Source organism: Scardinius erythrophthalmus (genome assembly GCF_964197995.2).
Source record: "Scardinius erythrophthalmus genome assembly, chromosome: 21".
NCBI lineage: Eukaryota > Metazoa > Chordata > Actinopteri > Cypriniformes > Leuciscidae > Scardinius > Scardinius erythrophthalmus.
In genome coordinates, this window is record NC_138241.1 from 14,672,796 (window position 1) to 14,698,075 (window position 25,280).

Here is a 25,280-nt window from a genome sequence, read left to right on the forward strand (position 1 = left end):
CTTGAAATGCAACTCTACACCCTTGCCTCATTTAGTATATGCGGTTCTATGAATATGCAAATTAGTCCCGCCTCCACTCACTCGTTGATGATCAAACTTTGACGTGATTGGTTACAAGGTAGTTTGCGATGTCATAAACACCAGCGATTTCAAACCGTGTTTTTGAGACTGACTTCGGTTCACTGCAGTTTTAAGGAGAAAATACTCAGCAATGGTGTTGACTTACGAATTTACACATGGTTATTAAAAACACCTTAAAGACATATAAACAACATCAAAAGCTTGATTTTCGCCACATGGGGACTTTAAGGGATTCTGGGAAATGTCATGGGAAGTGTTCTTTCACCTCAGTTTGTAAAATGAAAGTACATTTAATTGCACCTGGTATTTTAAAAGCGCCTGGCTCTTTTGTCCACTTTCGCCCACTTCTGTCCTGATTTCTTCGAGGGGATGGGTCTACGGGTGGATAAATGCATGGGCTTTTTTGTTGGGATTTTCAAATCTTTTGATCTAATGGATGAAGCTCACACGTTTTACATATGAATGCGACTGGAGACGACAGAAAAACATAGTGAGAGCAGCAGCTTTCGTTTCAGGTCTGAAAGCAGCAAGATCACGCCGAACGCAGTGAGTGTGTTAGAAACCAGGAATGGTGAGAGAACATTGTGCTTGGTGCGTTTTTGTCTTCATACCAAACTTTAAATTAAAGTTTAAATCTGGCTAGCGCACTTCCCATGTTTACGCGTTACGGGGCGGTCACACTACACTTTTCGTTCCATTGACTTCCATTCATATTAGTGCTGGGCGGTTTGACCAAAAATCAACATCACGTTTTTTTTCTAAATTATACCGGTTTCACGGTTTTTACCGTTTTTTTTTTTTTTTTTCAAGCATGATGGGTGTTAACCACATTTTCTACTGAGTGAGAGAGGAAATACTGCAGTAGATTTACTTATAATGCCCTATTTTATTGTCATGAGTGAATATTATAGAAAAAATCCACACTAATATTAATAATACAGGTTTGCAAGGCTGTTTACAAAGAGGTGTCAGCAGGACGCGCTTTAGGAGCGGCAGAAACAGTGGTTTCTAGGGCTGGGACTCGATTCCAAAAAGAATCGATTCCTCGATTCCGAGGCGTTGGGAATTGAGAGTCGATTCCAAAGGTTGGAATCGATTCCATTAGGGGAATCGACTCCTCTTTAAGATTTTTTTTTTAAACACAAACCGCAGCCAGTTGCTGAATTCATCTGTCAACACAGTCACGTCACCTGTAAAGAAATAAAGTTCAGACTGCTAATATACAATAGTGGCCACGCGACCTAGGATACATTTATTGCATTCGCCGCGTGAGCTGGAGGAATGGTTACTGTGGGAACAGTGCTTGTGTGTAGGGGTGCGTGCGAACCATAGACGGTGCGAACATTATAGTGTGCACGTGACCTACGTATGACACAGACAGAAAAGAGCTCTTTTCGTGCTTTATTTGTGTCGCCGCAGGTGTGCGTGTAAAAATAGTTTATATGTGTAAAGGCCTAAAAAAAGTGAATATGTGTAAAGGCCCTAAAAAGAGTTTATAGGCTATGTGTAAAGGCCCTAAAAAAAAAAAAAGTTGTGTAAACTAAAAGGCCTAAAAAGTTTGTAGCCTATGTGTAAAGTGTGCATGAGTCTGTTCCTGAACAAAATGCTTTTAGAATTTAACAGGAATTTTAGCTATAGTTTAATGATACTGGATGAAATATATGTACCACAAATAAATAAAAATCGATCTATCCACATACAAGTGTATACACTTAGTATGTGGATAGATCGATTTTATGTGTGTGTGTGTGTGTGTTTAGTTAGGTATGTATGTAAAATAAAATCTACCGCATGTATATGGTGAACATATTCCTAGTCTTTGCACTGTACTGTCTACACCTGATGCAGGAAGCACGACGTGACAAATCCCCAAAGTAAATGCCTCGTTCTATTTATGACCAAGCACTCGCAAGTCACAATACATCTATAGGAAGGACAAATGGATTTGCAACGGTCGCTTTGTCACGCCCGGTGTAGAGAGTTTCTTGCTGTGTGGCACGGTAAGACGCAACAATGTTAGACATGCTGTTGGTATTAAAAAAGAAAAGAATCGAAAATAACAGTGAGGAATCGATTCCAAGAATCGATTCTTTTCGATTCCAGAAACAGGAATCGGAATCGGAATCGATTCCAAAAAATCCGGAATCGAACAGCCCTAGTGGTTTCCCCGGTAACGGCTGTACACAAAGCAGCAACGCTCATAAACACTGCTTTATCAGGAAAGATAAAGAAAGATTCAATCGTAATACCAAAGAAACTTTTCTAAAGACCGTCAGTTCACTTCAGATACGTTAATACAGTATAAAAACACGCGCGCCGCGAGAAAAAAGACTCTCACCCACACGTCTCGTGCCCATTCTAGTCAATGCTTGTGTTTCAGATCGAAGCTTCCCAGAAGCGGCTCTCCGCGCCGCTTCGCTAAATATAGGCGCCTAGTCTATTTTGATGCACCGCGTGGAGGACGGAATAAAACCTTGTCGCAGCCGTAATGCGCCGCAGACGTGTGTTGTAAATGAGGGGTGAGACTGTGTCGCGCAGCACCGCGTTCCGATTAAAGCGACATACACCGGTATTGCGGTTTATTAAAAATTCATATCGTAACAAAAATAAACACCGGTATTCGGTATGAACCGGTAAACCGCCCAGCACTAATTCATATGCATGCGAATGCGTCAGACCGGAAACACAAGGTTGAAGTTTGGTGAACTCTGACCTGACCAAGTCAAACTATGACCAGTCAAAGATCGATACGTCATGACGTGACCTCTTGGCTGAATTAAAAGAACGATATTTTTTGCAGTAAAGTCGAGTAGATCGTATATTTTATTATGTTGAATTCATGATTATAAAAAAAGACGCTGCAGAGCGTGACGTCACATCACGACTGTTACAGTGTCCGAAGAAATTTTCAAAGTGTAGTGTGACTGCGGCTTTAGGTCAGCATGCGGAGAGTAGGCATTCTTTTGTGGCTGTTCGAACACATTCGACCACATGAGCGTCTACACCATGAAAGCAATCCGGTCGAATGCGTTTTCAACTGCCTCTGGAAGTGGTTGAAAGTGGACAATCTCAAAACGTTTTAGATCCTGTTTACACCTGTTTTTAGAGTCCACTTGTGATCCGTTCGACCAAAACGCATCTTAATACCAGAGAGAGGCAGGTAGGGGATGGAGGACGCATGGATGGAGGGATGGAGATAGATAGACAGATAGATAGACAGAAAGACAGACAGACAGACAGACAGACAGACAGACAGACAGACAGACAGACAGATAGATAGATAGATAGATAGATAGATAGATAGATAGACAGACAGACAGACAGACAGACAGACAGACAGACAGACAGACAGACAGACAGATAGATAGATAGATAGATAGATAGATAGATGACTTGCATTCAAAAGCTAATTTTACCCTTTAGCACCCCAGTGAGCGAATATATCATGACTCTGCATGCTGTCATAACCCTGTCACATCATTCTTTCCCCCAACCACAAGCTTCTTGATTGTTCAAATGAAGTTCAAATGAAGTTTAAGTGATCTTTGTCTCAGTGCACTGCGGCACGTCAACAAGAGGAGCCACGTTCCACTTGGAACAGGTTCAGCTGAGGATAAACCGGAAACAAAGCACTCCGGGGGACTTGTAAGCAGCTCCTCGTGTCTCTCTCAGAGAGAAGGGAGATTGGAGAGTGTCCTCTTTCAGACCTGCTGATAAGGGTTTCGCATTTTTCAGAGTTCTGGGCGGTCTGGCCCAGGAGGGAATACACTCTTGTTTTTCATGGAAAGGAAGGACACATTACATACAGAGTAGATAAGTGTGCGTGTCGCTGTGTTGATAAGCTAATCGGATGATTCCACTAGGGCAGAAAAGCTCTTTTATATATATATATATATATATATATATAGCTTATATATTTCATTTTGTCCCCCTGTTAAAGTGCTGCATTTCAATTACCCCTCCTTTACAAGCAGCTACATTGTTGACTATGTGTGACGGGTTTGTTTTGTCCTTCTCCCTTTGGGCTATTGTCATTGTCTGAGTTTCTGATTTGTGTCTGTGTGGCCGTGATCCGTCCTTCAAAGAATGCTGCGTAAAACTCTTGAAAACAGCAGCTAAACCGAATACAGATTCCCAAATCAATGTAGCTTCTTTGTGTATTGACATTTAAACTTCATTAAAAGTGCAACAGCTGATTCCCTGCGGTAGGTTAACTTCAAAACAGCTATTTGTTTTATGTGGGATATCATTTAGAAAATAAATAAATAAAACTTACAGAGGGCCCGGGTGGTCCGGGTTGGCCTGCATTAGCCGCTCCATTCTGTAAAAAAATAATAACTATAGTTTATTAAAAATGAACAATATGACAAATAAAATTGCATATTAAAATACCGTGACTGTTTTAGTATCGGGTAAAAGTTTTACCTGAAGCTTATAGAGACTGCTCATTCCATTGCCCTCTGCAATTGGAACACCCTGAAAAGAAGTAAAAAAAACCCACACAAACCAGTCAATATGATAGTCTTGTCTCCAGATGTATTTGGGTCTCTCCTTCAAATATAAGTCAATGAGATTTTTCACCAGTTTTATCATTCACCGGGCGATAAAATCAGTAAGGAAGGTAACACTTCAGTTTAGGGTCCAATTCTCACTATTAACTAGTTGCTTATTAGCTTGCATATTACTAGGATATTAGCTGTTTATTAGTACTTAGTTTTACATCATATTTAATACATCAGGATTTTATGGACAATATACAGTCCTATGCATAAGTTTAGACACCCATGCTAAAGTTGACTAAAAAGAGGAATAAAAAATCATCTATTGGAAACTGAACTTAATGCCTTAATTAAAAAAATTAGGAAAAATCCAACCTTTAAGGACACCAATTTTCTTTGTGAATGAATAATGTATCGTAAATAAATAAATGTTCTTCCTAAAAATACAGGGTGCGCAAGTCTGGACACCCCTATGTTAAATTCCCATAGAGGCCGGCAGATTTTTATTTTTAAAGGCCAGTTACTTCATGGATCCAGGATACTATGCATCCTGATAAAGTTCCCTTGGCCTTTGGAATTAAAATAGCCGCACATCATCACATAGCCTTCACCATACCTAGAGACTGGCATGGTTTTATTTCAGTTAGCCTAATAGCTGGTTTGATTTGCATTGAGAGATGATCTTATGGAAAGTACTCCATGCCAATTAAAGTAAATAAGTAAATAAAATAATAATAATAATAATAATAATAATAATAATAATGCAATCTGGTGCAGATGTTATTTAAAGGACCAAAAAATTGAATGAAATTGATTGTAAAATCAAGTAAACCTAAGTTGCTTCTGTCCAGTAAGTGTTCATCTTGAAATATTACTAACAATACAAAAGTTATACATACGTTTATTTGATAAAAATCATTAAAGATCTCACTGCAAAAAGACATACCCCAACCTGAAGAGAGACATTTTTAGAATTAAAATAAAATGCCTACTTTTACTAAAAAGGATTGTGTACAACAGATTTTTATGACACAGATTTTATCATGTTGATAATTTAGAGGCCTATGTATGAAATATGATAGAGTAAGCTTTATAGGTTTAATCACTAAACTTTGTCAGGAAAGCATACAAATCGCTATTACCTGTGAATCTTTCAGATCTTTGTAAGAAATTACAAATACAAATATACAAACAGAAACAAAGTTTCCCTGGGATATCATTTATAGCTCAAATGTGCATTTTCCCCCTCTGTTTTCTATCTCTTTCAGAGACAACTATGAGTAAACCATTTGTAGGCCAATTGCACAAATCGAGTACTTGAGTAAAAGTACAGATACCCTAATAAAATATCTATATGGTTGTGACCAATGACAAACAAGTGGAAGTGTTATGGAAAACTGTTGGAAAGTATTCATTGCTTTTGCAATTCCGTTTTCAATTCCTAGCGATGGTGAAAATGCACACTTTAAACTTCCACGCCTTTAAATTTCAAGCTGAGTCAGCCTAAACACTTGCAATCAGCACCAGAACTTACAGGAGGTCCAGGAGGTCCGGGTCTGCCTTGCGGACCTTCGCTTCCCTGGAATAAAAAGACATTTCTTTTATTTACATGCGTAGCACAAACTCTGCCTCTCCAAACACAGTGTGTGATTGCATTGAGAGTCAGGGCCAACGCCATACGGCAGTGTTAGCAAATGGTGTGAATAATAACAGGATTCAGATAGAGCCTTTGGAAGTTGTGGATAGACTTGGTGCCCCTTAGCTCTTATTGGATTGGCTCTCAGTGGAGCCGACCAGCTGATGAAAACGGTGAAAAATGCCTCTATTCCTTCTCTAGTACATATCTGCACACTGCAGGGCACAGTACAAGCTCGTCGAACACATCGAGCGGCATATTCACTATCTCCCGCTAACCGTTTGAGAGAGCATTACTCCAGCTGTTTATCAGACAGTGTGTGTGACTCATACAGATGCTGATGGGTCAAAGAATAATAATGTTGGGGAAAGTGAAAAACAGAAGAAGATGTTTACCACGTTTTGTCTTTATCCCACTCTGAAATTCAATGTAATTGCAGAATATTTAAATAAGTTTTAAAATTATATGTATAATATAATGGATGACATAATAATATACATCATTTAATTTTGTTTGGTCTTTGAGTAAGTAATGACAAGTCATGATTTCTTCAATTCTCATGTTGTGCCAAAACTGTACACAAAATGAGCAATTTTAAAGCTTAATAAAATGATACAACAAGGCCACCATAAAAGTGGTCCATTTGCACTATTTGTCAGGTTTTCTGAGGCCCAATGATAATTTTGTCAAAACAAATTTTAATTTGTTATTAACTTTTCCATCAACCTCAGCCCTCAAATAAGATGGTTTGGAATAAAATCATAAAAAAGGTCCTTAATATTATATTAAAATCTTAAAGAAGAAATGATAACTAGATTATGCTTACCCGTTCTCCCTTTGGTCCTGCGGGGCCAACAGTTCCTGGTCTGCCAAGAAGTCCCTGGATGCAGAGGAACATGCGTAAGGATCATTTTGATTAGACACAACGTTGGGAAGAAAAAGATTGCCAAGGAAATAAACTAAGCCCCATATCGAAACCATGAAGCCATAATAACATTTCTTTTTATTGGGAGATCCTCACCGGTGCACCCATACGGCCTGTGGATCCAGGCAATCCTGGCACACCCGGGGTCCCCTGGAACAGAAAATTTCAGATCACAGCTCAAAACTTAACTTAAAACTCAAATCTCAAAACTCAAAAAAAAAAAAAAAAAGTAGTGATAATAAATTGAATTCTGTAACCCCGGACCAGTCAACTGCGAGCTTGAGGCTAGACTTCAACAACATTAAAATAAAAATAATTGAGCTAAAAATAAATTCCTATTTTAATTTGAATAAAAATCCATTGGTCCAACTATCTTAGACTAGCAAAATACAGTTCCATATAATGTTGGTATTGCTACAAAATAATGCAGCTGGATTAAAAAAAACTAATTTTTATTGAATTTAAAGTTTCTTAAATTAAAGTTTCTTAAATTTGTATTTGTTCATTGTCTTTCAATATTATTTGAAAACCTACAAAGTAAAAGTATAAAGTATTTTACTACCTAAAAGTAAAACATAAAATTTACGAACTATGCAATTATACAAGTTTTCCAGTTTTGACATGTTTGATTATACAATATAAAATATGCTTGGTCCTCAAAATTGTATTATTAATTAATTAATTAAGAAAGATGTCAGACAGACAGAAAATAAAGTGACTGGTGAAGCTGTATAGTAGTCAACCATGATGCATCAGACAGCTCCACTAACTATAACAGGATCATTTAGTTATGTCGCATTGCACCAAGCCGCACACATACAGTGTAAACACAGTGTTATTCTGATAACTCACCTCATCACCCTTATCCCCCATCGGACCAGGAAAGCCTCTCTCACCCTTCACTCCCTATATGATGACGAGACAGATAAACAATAGTTGAGACAGGAAGTACACACTTTTGACTAAGTTTCTCTCTAAAGAATTTTCTCATACATAATTAATGCTTTTCCTTTGACCTCAGTTCTTGCCTGTCAATGAATGTCTCACATTCAGGCACTGTACTGTACTGTACATAAACTCATTTCATTTATAAAATATATACCTCACAACACCTTGTTGTAATGGAGGAAATGCATGTGATTGTACTTCCAAAAAGAATTACAGCTAAAGGGAAGTCTGTGAATATATATATATATACGAAGTTCTGGCATGAAACTCTAGCTGATAGGTCCTAACTCAGTTTGCTAGCGATCACATCGTTATCTACATAGTGAAGCTGATTGGTTGCTGTTGCATCAGCAGCCAATGAGCTGCGGCTCAACATTCAAATACTGGTAGAAACCCTTTCAGAAACCCTCCACCTTCCCCAGCTCCACCTGTATAGATCTTCATGGGGGTTTATTCATGTATGATACATGTGCAGCAGCAGCAGCATGTCTTATTCTGAACATTCACAGCGATGTCTGTGAATGTATTGGCAAGTCTCTGTACTTGCTCTGCAGCAGTAGCATAGCAGATCTATTCCACCAAGACCAAATACATTAACATTGCCATAACCATGCCAATCTCTCCAAGAATTGTCATGACAGAACTGGAGCTCATGTCTACTGATCACATGATTCTTTTCTCTAATCTGTGATTTAGGGTGGCTTACCTTCGGACCCTCTTTTCCGGGATTACCAGCTGGGCCCCGCAGACCCTGATCCCCCTGTTGAAGCCAACACAGAACGTAAGAAGCCAGATCCACAGGACAGACACAAGAGTATGCAGTGGTGCAGAATATTATTTAAACACTTAAGGCTGGAATACACTACACAACTTTATGATGTCCAGAGAAAAACTGTCCGTCATACAGTCAAAAACTGAGGACCATACAGTACCAGGCTTTCTAATCATTCCGAACACAACAAACTCACGCGATTAAACAAACATGGATTTGGATTTGTGTTCTGTTAATGTACTGTTCTGTTCATTGTATTGTTATTGTATTTGTACTGTATGTTATTGCAACACTAGTAGATGGAGGACCGCTTCAGTTTTAGCAGCGAAGCGTCATACACTACGATATGATCTAAAATTGCCTCAAGATATCAAACATGTTTTGACATCCTCCAACTGGATGGAATCATATTCTGTAGCCAAAAAAAGAGTCTGCGCCCATCATACATTACACAGTCTATGAAATCAGTCAACTCCGACTGCCCAAAAGACTTTTGGCAACTATTGTCGACTCGTCCAGACTGCAATTTGGGGGAAAAATCTGAGCAAAAGTCATGTAGTGTATTGCAGTCTTTAGGCCACATTTAACGTATGAATGTCATCACGTCAGAGAACAAAAAAAAAAAAAAAAACAGGATTCATTTTAAAGAAAGACAAAACAAGCTCATATTGCAAGCAAAACATTTCAAGTTATTGTAATTGTGGTGCAGAAAAGGGAAATTAGTTTGCAGATTTGGTATCTAATACAATAACATGCATTTATTTTTAAGAATGACTTTTGATACTACTTGGGGCTGTTCTAGAGCAAATTTTTTAATCTTTATATACACATACGTATATAATAAAAAAACTGGACTGCAGAAATGTCTGGTGTTTTTGTGTCTGCAAAACAAATCATTCATTGCATCAGCCAGAAAAGATGACAGCACTCAGTGCTAGAGAATCTCTTGAATATTAATTAGTGAGGAGATGAAATTGAAGCCTTTCATTTTTACCTTTTCTCCATCCATTCCTGGGATACCTAGAGCTCCAGAGGAACCTTTTTCTCCTTTCTGCCCTGGTAGTCCTGGTATTCTGGTCTGACACACACTGCAGGCGTTCTGTCAACATCACATACACACGCACACACACAGTAAGGTGCAGCAATCCAACTTTCTCTTTCTCCTTCTGTTCAAGTGAGCTCCGAATGCAACACATTTTAAAATGAAGCTTTCTCTTATATGTCCACAAATAAAAGAAAGGATCCGCCATTTAGAAATGCATGTGATTAAATGCAGATGAGAAACTTAATTTTTTTGTCTGTGCTTTTTTTTTTTTGCATAAAGAAATTTGAGCAAATTTGCATTTCAAATGCAAATCTTATCGAGGTTTAAAATACATACCATACATCTTAATAAATTGCCAATGCATAAAACAGTGTAAATTATTGGTCTTCTGATTAGCCAATTTATCAAAATGAAGAATTTTCTCAAAATAGTAGTACAGAAATCTCATTCATCTTCATATTTTACTTCAACATGGTTTGAAATTTCACTCAATGATTCAACTTTTCCTTTGACATGGAGTGATATTTCTATGACTGTGTCATAAAGCTTTCTTCCAATTTCATTGGAGGATTCATTTTACCTCAATCTCATTTCCACTAAAGGACAACTGAAGTAAAACATGACACCGTTTACCACACTCTTCCTGTGGAAATACACTAAACAGACTCCAGTGTCCTTATTTGTGTTTATGAGCTCTACACACATTTATCCGTTTCTGTATATTGACCTTAATTGCATATCTGTATAGAATTCATGTATGCTTTTATCAGCTTTCAGAGAAACATTATGGCAGAGCAAACTAGCTTTGCACATTGCTAAAAAGCTAAAGGTCAAACCCAGAGATACAAACAACTTGATAAAAGGTATGCATTAGGGAAGTACTTTTTTTTTTCTCAAAGCCCTTTTCCTCCAGATTTTAACCTTGTCAGCCTGATGCTTTCAACTCAATACATTTGCCCAATGATACAGAGAGAAACAGGAAAAGCAAAAGCGAAGGTGCTTTCAAAAGCAGTTTTAAACTCGGGGGCTAAGTAAGCAACCTTTTTCTCTTCTGCTCTTTAAAGAATGCAACTGTATACCTGGGAAGCGGAATCAAAGGTTTACCGTAATGGGTCGCAGGGATAGCGCTGACATTTCACACTGGATGCACTTTTCGCGCAAGGCACGAGTGTATCTGAAGGTAGCAATTTACTAGTGCATTAGTCCAACCTCCTCAAAAAGTGTAGGACGATTCAGGAAGTGCATTTATATTTGTGTTCTTTGTGCAAGACTAGCAATTAGCAAAAAAGCATGTGACCTGATATAGCAGCTGAAGTTTAGCAAAACATTATTCGAAATATTTTGAAAAGGGAGAAAATGTTACAAAAACCTGCTTTGACATTTTTAGATTTGGCTATAAAAATATGTATCAGAGCTTCACTAAATAAATAAGATTAATTCATATAAAGGAATAGTTTAGCCAACAACATGTTGTTAGATGTTAGCAAGAACATCAGAGCTGCTCAATTCCATACAAAGTGAATGATGAATTATACAGCTAAATGTACAAAATTATTTCTAAAATCATCAAATGTATGTACTTTTATAGCATTTTTATGTTGCTTTTTTGTCCTTTTTTTGGTTGTATATAAGTATATAAATCATCCACATTTGTAGTGTAAAAAAAGAGCATCTTGAACACTTCACAGAAGACAAGTCATAATACAAGGAATGATATGAGTGTGATGACTTTCTGACTTTTTTAGCCTTGGTTGAATTATTAATTTAAAGCTAGAGCAGGCAGTGATTTTCATAAATATCATGAAACTCATCACGAAACTCCCGTCAGATCCTGAAAGCAATCAATAAGCGGTCTAAAAAACAAACAAAAAACATATCTTCTGAGGAAGTCTAAGGACCAAAAAATATCCAATCATTGCATTCGGTCCGAATCGATTGATAGGATGTCCTACCTGCCTGTCAACCTGTATTTCTACACTTCCGTGCACCCTGCTCCCATCAAGCTATCTATCCATCCATCCATCCATCCATCCATCCATCCATCCATCCATCCATCCATCCATCCATCCATCCATCCATCCACCCATCCATCCATCCATCCATCCATCCATCTCTTCATAGACTCCAGCTCCAATACAAACTCTGTAGAAAGCAGCCCTGCGCTTGCTTGTTCTTTTGACATTCAAGTATGTTTTGATGCATTTCCTTTTCTTTGTGTATACATCTAAACTGGAGATGAACTACAGTACATTAGCTACTGTAAGTAGCTCAATGTGTTGTTGTGGTTGACGGTTCACTCCCAAGAATCTCAGAATTTCAGCAAACGGGCATTTATCTTGTCAGAAGTTTCTAGTCGCAAAGAGATGAATGAATGATGCCCAAACAGAAACATAAAGAGCAGTGGAGGAGGAAGACATATCAGAATGTACTTATATGCACGAATTAAAGGGAGTGCGAAGAGTGAACGTTGAAAGAGTGTTTCTTTTTCTAAGCGCTGAATATACAAAGGTTTCAAAACAGCAATAGACAGCAATTAAATAATTTATAAAACACGTTTAAAATTTACTCAGGTAAAATTGGGCTTTAAATACCCTCTGACTATAGTCGGTCATTTGAGTTTTGTTACTCAAATAGCATGTATATAATAGGAAAGGCAATGATTCTAAAATCTTTAATTTTTATAGAGGGAAAATAAGATTCCTCTAGGTAACACAGGGTAAGATCTGACTTAAGATCCATACTCAATCTCACTGAAGGGAACACAGGTTTAAATATCTTCGGTTTGAGATGTCAGGTTTCAAATTCTGCAAAAGTCTTTCTGATATGCATCTAAAAGGAAACTTGGGGTGCTAACTGTAAATTCAGCATCTTATATTTATTTATCTTAGCACTGTTCTCTAAAAATCATACTTCTAATGTTCAGTGTCCAATAGACTGCAATAGAAATAAGTGCACAGGAGGACAGACAGTACCTTCATTAATGTCCCCATGTCTCCCACAATGGGTAGTGCTGTCTGAAAGGGAAACATTATTTAGAGCAGCATTAGATACAACATTAAAAATGAGATGCAACACAAATATTTATTATATTCTCCATCAAGTGCAATGCCAACTATTTCCATTAGCGGAGCAAAAACAAACAAAACGTCTGTACAACTCGATATTAACTTCATGTTTATAAGACTGTTACGAAATAAAATGTTACGAACCGGTTCTCCGGGAGGTCCAGGGGGTCCTGGTCTGCCTTGTGGGCCTGGAGGTCCCTTTCAGATTAAGAAACACATACATGTATGAATATAAGAATATTAAAGGTATTTAAGAATTCTTCCAATAATATAATTCATACATATAAGGATATACATAGCAGGATATGTCCACCTTTTGACATGATATGCTTGCAAAGATTTAAAAGCACTTCTCACCATATTTCCTGGCAATCCAACAGTTCCTGCAGGTCCACGAGGACCCTGTGAAAATAACACCATCATGTTAATTCCCATCCTTGGCTTCATCATATTCAACACAATCTAGATAAATATATTATGCACAGTGACAACATTTACATGCTTTGTGTACATTTTGGATGTAAATGAATCCTTTACCTGAAATCCTGTTTCCCCTTTAGGTCCCATCAGACCCTATAGAAATAAAATGTAAAAAAAAAGCTATTTCCTATTAATCACTACACTTACCTTATAATACTATTGTTTTCAGTGTGACATGCATTTACTAAAATGCTAAACTCTAAAGCTACTTGGAATGCTTTTATATAGTTGGGTGCACTGTCCCTTTAAATGAAGACTATTTGAGTGTTTGTGAAGGACAATGAAGTTAAAATTCAAATCAAAAAGGTACATACAGGGGGTCCGGTGATTCCAATCCCAGGGTCTCCTTTCTCTCCAGGATCTCCAGGTACTCCAGGTACACCTCGCTCACCCTGTAAGAGAGAACCAGCGGAAAAAGTTCATACCGCTAAACTAAATAAACTTGGGTTGAGCAAGTCCAAAATTCAGTCAAAAGTAATGACAGTTTATGCAATAAAGCTTGGCTGAATAATTTTTTGTGGTTTAAAATGAATTTGTTTCCACAGCAACATCATAAACATCTTCAGCCATTATCTAGTAATATATTTAAAATGAAACATTTACAAACAGATGCTTACACAGCAGTAAAAAAAAAGAGATTTAATGAAGTGTTTAGCATAAGCAAATAATTTATGACAGCATGAAACTGGTTTAAAGGAATGCTCTGGGTTCAATACAAGTTAAGCTCACTAAAGACAATTTCAACTTGTAACTTGTTTGAACCTGCAAACACAATTTTTCATTGTTACAGAAATGATATTCTCTGGTAATCAACAATGTCACTGATGAACCCAGAACTTTCCTTTAAATTATTCACATCACAATGCTGATATTTCTTATCACACTAATAAAAAAAAAAAGGAAAATTGGACTAAAAGACATAGCGAAGCACAGCACAGGGTAATATGACTGATATGAACTCTGGGGCTGTTGCTTTGCAGATAAACTTCATAAGCGCATAATGGACTACTAAAATAAATAAAAAAAGTTCACAGTAACCAACCTTAGGACCCCGTGACCCCCGTGGACCAGACACGGCCTCCTCCTAGAACAAAACAAGAGATGAAATACAAACTCAAATGAATACCATGTTCTTAGAACTTACGTAAGATTCTATTTCAGACAGATAAATAGACTCAAGTGATGAACTGAGAAACTTTGTTTGAAATAGTTGTCTGTAAAATCTCTGAAAAAAAAAATCAATACTAAAAGTAGTGATGCTACTAAAGCCATAAAATAACGAAACAGAGAAAGAATATATATATATGTGTGTGTGTGTGTAAAAACTGACAAAAGTTATTTGTAAAAAGTAGCTTGCAACTGGAAAAGCTACAGTATTCTGAAAACAAATGATTTACTGTCAGGCTACTAAACAAACTACTTTTTCTAAACCACTTCAAATTAGTAGCTTATAGCTTACAGATACATTTTTACTTTTTCCTCAACATCGCTAAATATTGCATGGCCTTGTCTTGACAGCAAATTTTACATTTTTTCTCAGTGTGATTTGCAAGTGATACTGTAGGCGCCGACAGTGCAAAAGAGTTACAGTAAGCATTATTTGCTATACACCACTGATGGAAAATTGATTTTTGTGGTCAGCAAGAATTAGATTAGCAAGTAGTTTTCGCATTGCAGACTTTTTGCATCCCGTGAAGTCGTAATACAGGATACTGTTTTTCAGGATATAGTGAACTGATTAAATAAATACAGCAAGGCCTTTTTAAGAAGTTGGATTAAATGGAAAAGTGTGTTAAAAGTAGTAATAATCTTTTCACAATCCAAATGGATCAAGCTTATTTTTTTTAAATTTTTTTATTTAAATTATGAAATAATATCATTATTATTAGTAATAATAATAATACTAGTGCAGACTGAGACCAGGAATGTGCATTAAACTGTGAATAGTGTCAGTTCACTCACGAATTTACCTCTTTTTCTCTTTTCCACTAAAATGGTGGCTGATGACTTCATTCTATATTGATTTCAGACCAACAAATCATCATTCATCAGACCAACAAGTGCTCTGTCTGCCCACCACCCATCTGTCTATATGCTTCATGCTGGATGTCTTGCCACCATTACAGTTAATATGCAGTTTATCTCCTCCTCTCGCAAACAAACGTAATTTCTTAGGTCAGAGTCCAGCTGGCATCTAACTTTCATGAAAACTGTGAAATCAAATCTGTCGATTGACCCCTTTCACATTTCCGGGTTTCGCAGGAATGGTAGTTGTCAATAGTTGGGACATCAAACTTCTATAGCGGTGAATGAGAGACTACATTAAATATTTTTTTTGTTTCCATTTGCTTAAATAGCAAAATAAATAATCCACAATAGTGTTTTCACAACTTTCAAAAGAGGAAAAAAATAGAGAGAGATTGATAACGGCAGTCAAAAGAGCGAACAATAGCAAACTACAACCATCAAAAACCCAATCAAGTCATATATATATTTTTTTTCATCCGAGAAGCAGTTTCACTTGGATATATGTCACAATAGGGAAAGAAAGTTGATCGTAACATCTGTTTCATGGCAACTTTAAACAGTGATGATCGTACTACATCACTCTGTGACTCTACAACATCCCAATGCGAAATGTGACTCTACAACATCCCAGAATCTATTAGCTCTTTCTGACATGTTGTTTCCCAAAAAATGAGACAAAAAAAAGTTTGAAAAGTTTAAATTGAGATTTCTGAGAGATTGAAGACTTGTAGCTTGGCCAATCTGAGCACAGTCTGAGGCATTAGCCGTGTTTCCATTACCCTTCAAACTGTGCAAGTTATTGCGAATTGAAAATACGCCAATTTCGCAAAAACGTTTTTACACTCGAGGGTTTTTCAGGCAATTCGAAAAAGGAATATCCGCAAAACTGCAATAGAAACAGTTTTTCCTATATACAGGTCACCTGGAGTACGTAAAAGTTGATCATTCCTTAAAGATGGCTCGGTGTGTTTGGACAGAAGACGAGACAAGGTTCTTTACAAAAGAATTACAGGAATACTAGATTCAATAAATGCCACAATTTATCAAGACCTTGAAACGAATAGGAAGAAGAAACACCCAGAACACCTCATACGTGGCTGGTCCCAAGTATAAGGGTCTTTCCTTTCCATTAATCATTGGATAACACACCTATGTCTCCATCGATTAAAAAAAAGGGCTAGTGCGATGGCTGCGATATACGTAAACCTACCAACATCCGTTCGGAATGACTTATCGCAAAAAATATGTTTTTGTCGCATCACATTGGTTAATGGAAACTATGGAAGCTTGTTTCCGCCACAGAGTGAAAAATAAAAAAGGTAATTGTAACTTTTTAACCTCACAATTGTGAGATATAAAGTCAGAATTGCGAGATATAAAGTCTGAATTGCGTGAAATAAAGTTGCAATTGCGTCTTATAAAGTTAGAATTCTGACTTTTTTTCTCGCAATTGCGACTTTATATCATGCAATTCTGACTTTATAACACATAATTGTGAGTTTATATCTCGCAATTCTGACATCTTTTCTCAGAATTGGGGTATAAAGTCCAATTCTAAAGAAAAAAAAGACAGACTTTTTTTTTTTACCTCAGAATAGTATCTCACAGTTCTGACTTTATAACACGCAATTGCGATTTTATATCATTCAATTCTGACTTTATATCTCCCAATTGCGTATTATAAAGTCAGAATTGCGAGATATAAACATGCAATTCTGAGAAAAAAAGTCAGAATTTCAAGAATATTTCTCGCAATTGTGACTTTATATCACGCAATTCTGACTTTATAACCTGCAATTGCGACTTTATATCACGTAATTCTGAGATAAAAAGTCAGAATTGCGTGATATAAAGTCACAATTGCGAGAAAAAAAGTCAGAATTCTGACTTTATAAGACGCAATTGCGACTTTATTTCACGCAATTCTAACTTTATATCTCGCAATTGTGACATCATTTCATGCAATTGTAACTTTATTTCACGCAATTCTGACTTTATATCTAGCAATTCTGACTTTATAACACGCAATTGCTACTTTATTTCACGCAATTCTGACTTTATATCTCACAATTCTGAGAAATAAATTCAGAACTGTGAGATGTAAACTCGCAATTGTGAGATAAAAAGTCGCAATTATCTTTTAAAATGTTTTATTCTGTGGCGGAAACAAGCTTCCATAGGAAACACTATAAATATTTAAAATAAAAATATCGCGAAAGTTTTGCACAAATCTGTAATGGAAACGTGGCTAGTGTTGAGATTTCTTTTGAAACTCCAGATAAAACTTTGAGATCCGTAGGATTTTATTTTTTATTTTTTTATCTGCGAAAACCAAGATGCCGTACACTGAAGCAAAAACCTTGATTTGCTGTCATTTAATCTCACAGGTGTCTAAGAGAAACAACCGAGCTATTTAACAGATCTGATTGGTGTTTTCTCTCTCTCATGGCATGAACAGGTGACAGGTGTTCCATTAGGATAGTTTTACCAAAGCGGTGTTTTAGCATGAACAGTTTTTCATTGTCACAGCTGAAAACAAGGAGCTGTCATCAATAACCCCGGCTGCTGGCGGACCAAGAATGTGCAGCAATGTCTCGCATTAGCTGTTGCATATATATACAGGCATATATATTTACGTCATTGTCAGTGTGCCTGAGCTGTCACCAACGCGGTGGGATGTTGGATAAGTGTCGAGTGATATTCTGTTTGTGTCTATAAGAGGTGCTGAAAGAGAAGATATTGAGTGGGGAACATGCAGGTGACGTGAAAGAGAAACACAGGAATGGTGTTGTGTACCTACCCCAGTGCAAAGTCCGACAGAGCAGGGCTCTCCAGGTTCACCCTTGAGACCCTGGGGGCCTATCGGTCCCGGTGCTCCGCCTGAATCACCCTACAAACACACACCGACAGCTGGCATTTAGAGATGCTGTCACCTCCGGTTTGTCACTTGACAGGTTGAGGAGCACCGCACAAATGCACACACATGCCCGCCTTCACACGCACATGCAAAAACAAGAGCTGGACGTAAATATCACAGACATCCGGGGCAAATGCCACCAACCTGGAATCACCTCTTGCAGCTTTAGAGGTTAAAAAAGCTCACTAAACATCCGCCACGCTGAACTCACTCACGTCATTGAAAACGCTGTAATGATTGTGAGATATTGAAAGCATTTTCGCCAGTCGACTTTCTAACAATAACTTAAATTTTTGCGGTCGGAGCAAAAATGAATGAATCAAACATATTATTATTGGAGGAACATTAAATGCACTTAAGGCCCCTTCCTGCCATAATGCAATATCTTAGTCTACTAAGACATGAGATCAAAATATATACAGTATACAGTAATAATAAAATAAAATGCACTAAAAGTAACTAAATAATATACATTACATACTTTTTTCAGCAATTGAATTATAATAAAATGTAAATGTAAACAACTTAAATTCAAAAAGTAGCAATTAAGTGAAATAAATAAGTGTAAGTTGAAGTACTAAAATAACTAACTAAAACTGAAATAAAACCAGCTTAACAAAAAAATAAAAAGACAAAAACAACAAAAGCACATGAAATCATTAAACCTTAAAAAATAAAATAGACCATTCAGAAGATTAATACATATAACAGTATATAAATAATACTATAATAGTCTATAAATAATACAAAATACATAACGATAGTTTTAGTGGAAAACTGATCTACTGAAAAATTAATTTTATTTATAATCCTTATTATTAAGTCCTCGGGTTCTGTCACTAAAAGTAATAATAAATAAATAAATTTGCTAAGTGTGTACCCATTCTTTAGTTCTTTAAATCATCTGAGGTTCAATTTTGCTACAGGCCTTCAGATCAGTGGTAGTAGTGTACTTTAGACTGGATATCCAGTTTCATTATGCTTTCCCGTATCTCTACACACATTGCATTATGACTCCCAAAGAACCCCAATAAATCACAAACATAAAACAATAATTCTTTGAGATATCTCAAGTAACTGAAACTATTCCAGCACACAGCTTTTTATCCACTTACAGCTGGTGCAAACTGTCGAAACGTACAAGTAAAGCACAGCTCAGTGAAGCCTAATGTGAACATGACCTTCTGCACATGCAGAAACATGAAAAATATCAGGCTAGAAACATGTGGCCCCAGTCACGGTGTACTTCCAAACGCACAATGCTCTTGCGTACCTTTTCTCCTTTCATTCCGTCTTTTCCAGACAGTCCTGGCTGACCGGGAGAGCCCTAAAAAAAAACAAAAAACAAGGAGCGATAAGACACATGCCTATCAGCTTTAGCAGTTCCTTCTTTTTCTTTTTGGATTTGATCCCTAACATCCCCCCATCCCTTTGTCCCCATCTTTTTTGGGATAAAGGCAGATGCTTGTTAGCAGAAGCAGGTGCAGAGAACAGATTGTGATACTGATGCTGTTTCCTCCCACATGTAGAGAACTCAGATGTACCCGTCCCTGCAAATTAATTTTCAGATTACTGATTGATTACTGATTGTCTGCACAACAATTTACAGCTCTGCATCCTCGTTTTTCTCGCCTCTGTTATTTATACGCGCATTGTCTTTTTCCTGTGTGCGAGCGAGAGTGGGAAAAACTAAAAGGCTGTGGAGAGCGTGATGAAAATGAAACTAGATTTTTTAAATTTCGTGGAGTGTTTGCCCATGCAAAATTCCCTGTTATTACGCTAAGACGTTGTGGGTGATTGCGAGAGCTTTACAATGCGGGTTGCTTAGATATTCTGAGGGGTGTTTAGTGCGCTGCTATGTGATTGCTAGGGTTTTCTATGTAGTCAAAATAGTTCATCCCCAAATCTCTACACTCTTAAAAAGCCTCTTTATTGACATATGGTTCAATGAAGAACCTTTAAAGCAGGGGTCTCCAAACTCGGTCCTGGAGGGTCACTGTCCTGCAGAGTTTAGCTCCAACCCCAAATAAACACACCTGAACCAGCTAATCAGTGTCTTACTAGGCCCTATGATGACATATGATGATAGTGTGACCTTTCAACGTGATTACGTCATGTGTGTCGCATCACAGCTAGTGCAAGCCGAGCTTTTGTGGTTTAAAAAGTATATAAATGTTCATTTTTTTTTAAAATGACTGAAGGTTTGGCTAGATAAGACCCTTATTCCATGGCTGGGACCGTGTAGAGCCCTTTAAAGCTGCATTGAAACTGCAATTTGGACCTTCAACCCATTGGTTCCCATTGAAGTCCACTATATGGAGAAAAATCCTGGAAAGTTTTCCTCAAAACCCTTCATTTCTTTCCAACTGAAGAAAGAAAGACGTGAATATATTGGATGACGTGGGGGTGAGTAAATTAATTCTGAAGTGAACTACTCCAAAAACAGCCAAATGATTAGGGCCGATTATATCCTGTCAATCAAATGGGGACGGAAAAACATGTCAGACTGCAAATCATACTCTGTGTGAAGCCTTTTGTGTTGAATTGAGGGCTGTCAAAGTAAATGCAACAACAATAAAAATAGCAGTGATAAAGTAGGCTCTATTTGACCCTATGAATCACCCGTAGATCAAGCCAGGGTTGCCAGGTCTGCGTTTTTTCCTACACCAAACATTATTTGTAACACGCCTCCCATCCAATAATCGCAGAGCTTTGTTCTGTTACTTCTGATTAGAAACAAAGTCTCTGTCCACTGTATCACAAAATTCAAGCAATAAATGCAGTTTTGACGCTCTTAAATGTGGCCCTTAAAAAGTATTTTCTTCCACTTTAATACAAGTTAGCACAAAAAACATGCATGAACATTAAAAGATATGTTGAAAGACATCAAAATGTATCATGTATCCGCTCAATCTGTGTTTCAACCACGTAAAGACACCATAAAACAACTTGTGAACAAAGTGTCCCTTAAAATTGCATTTACCTCAGGAAAGTTTTCCAGTGTTCACAGACACTAGAAAGTTAACACTATTTACTGGTAATTATTTAATACATTTGTCATGAAGACAAGCGTTTATGAAAACTACCTTATGTGCAAATTGAGTGAAAACTTGAGTGTAATTATTATATCTGAAAATAAATAGCAGTTGACTATAATAGTTTGGGCTCTGTTGATAAGTTTAATATAATATTATAGAAATGTACCAAATGAGAGGGTTCCCTGCAGTGGCGGCTGGTGAAAAATATTTTAGGTGGGGCTGTTTTTGCTGGGGGTCTGGGGGCTTCTCCCCCAGAATTTTTTTAATTTCATATATGTGATTTCCTGCATTCTGGTGCATTTTAGGCCACCCATGTCCCTTGCTTATACCAATAAAATAACTCAAACCAGTCAATACCAATGGTCTAAAAAGACCATATGAATTGAACTGCCATGTAGAAATCAACAGTTTTCACAGGTAATGATAATGAACAAGTTGCATGTTTATTATGCTCCGTTTCCAGATAGAAACACAGTAATCCAGCTCAGAACTTCGAAACAAAAAAAAGCAAAGCAAACATACAGTTACATTCCTATTGAGATCACTATTTTAATGGCAAATGTGTGTGAAACGTGGTGTGTGTGACTGTGAGTAAGAGAGAGAGACTGAGTGAGTAAGAGAATGACAGCATAAAAATGAATACGCTATATTTACTCAATAAAATTGTGGCAACAGATTACAAGCAATATTATTAATTAAATTTAACAAATTAGAATTGAGTAATTAAAATAATTCCTTAAAAGTTAACCATTTAAAATGACAAAAATGTACAAAAAAAAATCTGAATTAAGAATTCTTTCTTTTTTATTGCCAACATTGAAGACAACTGATGTTAACAAGCAGAATCACTGAAGGAGAAAGCCATGATTTAAGTCACCATTATGGAGATCAGTGTGTGTTTTAGTTGGGCTCTTGACCCTTAAATTATTAACTTTAAGTTTTGTTCGGCTGCTGTAATTCAGTTATAACAGCCGGATGAACAAATAGAAAATGTGATCTGATGGTGTTGGTTGTGTTTTAACATAATCATTATTTCACAATCATTTGACCTGAATCACTGAACTCATATAGCGTCCAATTTCTGAGTTAGGTTAACTTTATTAATTATAGCAGCACTGGCCTTGTACGGCATAATATTTTTAGCTTTTAAGGCCCTTTCACACCGAATGCGTAACGAAAAAGCGAATAGTTTGCGTCAAAACCCATCACATGAGCCGCGTAAACACGGTCTCTATCTCTATCTTTGACGATTAGCTTTCTATCCCAAATGTAGTTTAGCCTGCTAGCCTACACAGCACAGGACTATACAACGACTAAAACTATCACACAACATACTCACAGTCGTGATAACCAAGTTGGTTGGCAATGCTACGCCACACAATCATTGTCCTTGTAGTATGTGATTGGCTGAAGTATTTTCTGTCGCTGCAAAAGGAAAAAAAAAATTGACATCGAAACGAAAAAAAAAAGTCGTTTTTTCGCCGCAGCACATTCGCGTTCGGTGTGAAAGCACTCATTACACAATGAGCTGATCAAAAAATAAAACCATCGCGCGAATTATTCGTGCGTAAAAATCCCGTCCAGTGTGAAAGGGCCTTTACAATGTAATCCGAATAATTTCTAAAAAGTTTCTCTTATACAAAAAAGAGACACACAGACATCAAGAATCAGCCTGTGAATCACAACAATGGTGACAATAATATAGCATGTTGCAATGCATTCTGGGTTCATATATATATATTTTTTTTTTTATTATTGATTTGATCAATTAAATTAATTTTTTTTTTATGTAGGCACACAGACATCAAGATTTAGCATATGAATCTCAGCAATGGTGACAAACAGATCATTTCTGATCACAAGCTCATTATTTATTCATGCAGCAATGCATGATGGGAGCCATGAATGACTTTTGATTGGTGGAACCCAGAATGCATTGCAACATGCATTATTGAATATTTTTCATAAGAATCATACATTTACAATTGTATATAAAATTAAAAATATATTTTTTCCAAAATAAGCGTTGTAGTATAACCATCAGGATAGCAGTGATGTGTGAACTGAATTTGGCAACAATACAGTGAATTACAGTGCAGTTATGGAATATTTTTCATAAAAATTATAAATTTACAATTGTATATACAATTTAAAATATATATTTTCCCAAAATAAGTGTTGTAGTATAACCACCAGGACATCAGTGATGTGTAAATTGAATTTGGCAACAATACAGTGAATTACAGTGCAGTTATTGAATATTTTTCATAAATAATAATCATAAAAATTATGCAAAAAGATATTTATACAAAATAAGTGTTGTAGTATAACCATCAGGACAGCAGTGATGTGTGAACTGAATTTGACACTATAGTGTGTGAGAGTGAAGTTATTGACTGTTTTCGTAGTAAGGCTTTTCGGGTTTTGCACTTTGCAGACGGTCCCTTCGGATCTGTCTCTCTGCCGCCTGCGCATAGAGATCAATGTATTTTGTCCACTGCGAGGGAAAGCTCGTTTTGAGGAAAATTAGGTTGCTGCTTGTCTACATTACTACGATTAAAAAGAGGTGTTATTTGTGAAGTAACAACGTTTAGCTCACCAGTTATTGACCCGGGAAGTTCGAATCTGTGAATTTATTGCCAACTTTACTCAACTAATGCTACTCGATGTCGCCGGCGCTGCCATACTGCACTCGCACTCCTCTGAGGTAAATGTCCCGTCCGTGGTGCAGCAGGTGCACTGCTCTAATCTTGGTACTACGGGCGATATTTTCAGAGCCCCCAAACCATAAAATTCGACGACGATGATTGGCAAAATATAAACTTTTTTGCGTAGCAACAGGGTAACCATTGGCTTAAATTCCAGCACTGTAGGGCTGAGCGAACTGGAGCCCAGGGAAGACAGCCTATTGGCTAATACTACACCAACATGAAGTGAATGCAAATATCATTCTGGAGAGTAATAAAAACATTCTAAAGTAAAACCATTAATAGCATGTCATTAACACAGATTATTTTTCAAAATGAGAGATTATTAAAAACTTCTTATTATTAAATAAAAAATTAAATAAAAATAAAAAACTGGCAGGGAGGTCGGCGCCCCAGCGCCCTCTATGGGCGAGCCGCTGCTGGTTCCCTGTATTATTTATTTGTTGTTGTTTTCCCCTAAAGAAAATCTAACTATCGGTATCGGTGCAGAAATGTAGCAATTCGGTGCAAGTCAAAAAAATAATAGTAAAATGGTTCTTATATGGCTTTATTTTTAAGATTGTATGATATTCTGGTCCCAAAATATGTCTCAAGTTGCCCCATTCAAGGTACTTTAATATGCATTTTACAAAGCGGTGCGGGAAAAGTTGAGAAGCTAGTTGTTTCCTGCTTACCGGGTCTCCTGGAAGACCACGGAGGCCAATGGGACCAGGCTGACCCTCCTTTCCCTGTAAGAACACAAACAAACATGTTAAGATCTTTTCATATGAGCAGTATGACCTTATTTCAGATCAAATGGAAAACTCTTGCTTCAGGTATTTTGATTTTGTACCAGCTGTGAAAATTTTAGCATTTTGACTGCTTGCTATTCTGAGAGGTCCCTATCTGTGCCCTAAACTAAAATGAAGGCCACAATCAGCTGCTTTTTTGTGACTGAACCCATTTAACCCAGCAAGAACTGGTTGCAATAAGCCACCTGTTAGACACTGGTCAGTAAATCAGCGAGATCATGGCAGAGCTGCTCTCTTGCTGGTCAACCATGTTGAAAAGGTCAACAATAATTACATCATACTAAACGTAGAGCGACTTTAATGTTCTTTCTGTCTTGGTCAAATCACAAGATGTCACAATGGAGGGT

General features: G+C 37.0%; 1 protein-coding gene across 3 annotated transcripts in view; it reads right to left on the reverse strand.

Annotated features, from left to right (window-relative positions):
- Positions 1–25,280, reverse strand: part of LOC308681723 (uncharacterized protein) — a 188,134-nt gene that overhangs the window by 30,110 nt on the left and 132,744 nt on the right. For all 3 annotated transcript variants that reach the window (XM_081350827.1, XM_081350826.1, XM_081350825.1), the window contains 17 exons: positions 24,817–24,870; positions 19,670–19,723; positions 18,280–18,369; positions 14,494–14,535; positions 13,766–13,843; positions 13,509–13,544; positions 13,329–13,373; positions 13,116–13,169; positions 12,879–12,920; positions 9,856–9,960; positions 8,796–8,849; positions 7,994–8,047; positions 7,238–7,291; positions 7,043–7,096; positions 6,115–6,159; positions 4,507–4,557; positions 4,358–4,402 (listed from right to left, as the gene is read on the reverse strand). In XM_081350827.1, coding sequence (XP_081206953.1) covers positions 4,358–4,402; positions 4,507–4,557; positions 6,115–6,159; positions 7,043–7,096; positions 7,238–7,291; positions 7,994–8,047; positions 8,796–8,849; positions 9,856–9,960; positions 12,879–12,920; positions 13,116–13,169; positions 13,329–13,373; positions 13,509–13,544; positions 13,766–13,843; positions 14,494–14,535; positions 18,280–18,369; positions 19,670–19,723; positions 24,817–24,870 — 957 coding nt within the window. The remainder of the gene's footprint in view (positions 1–4,357; positions 4,403–4,506; positions 4,558–6,114; positions 6,160–7,042; positions 7,097–7,237; positions 7,292–7,993; positions 8,048–8,795; positions 8,850–9,855; positions 9,961–12,878; positions 12,921–13,115; positions 13,170–13,328; positions 13,374–13,508; positions 13,545–13,765; positions 13,844–14,493; positions 14,536–18,279; positions 18,370–19,669; positions 19,724–24,816; positions 24,871–25,280) is intronic.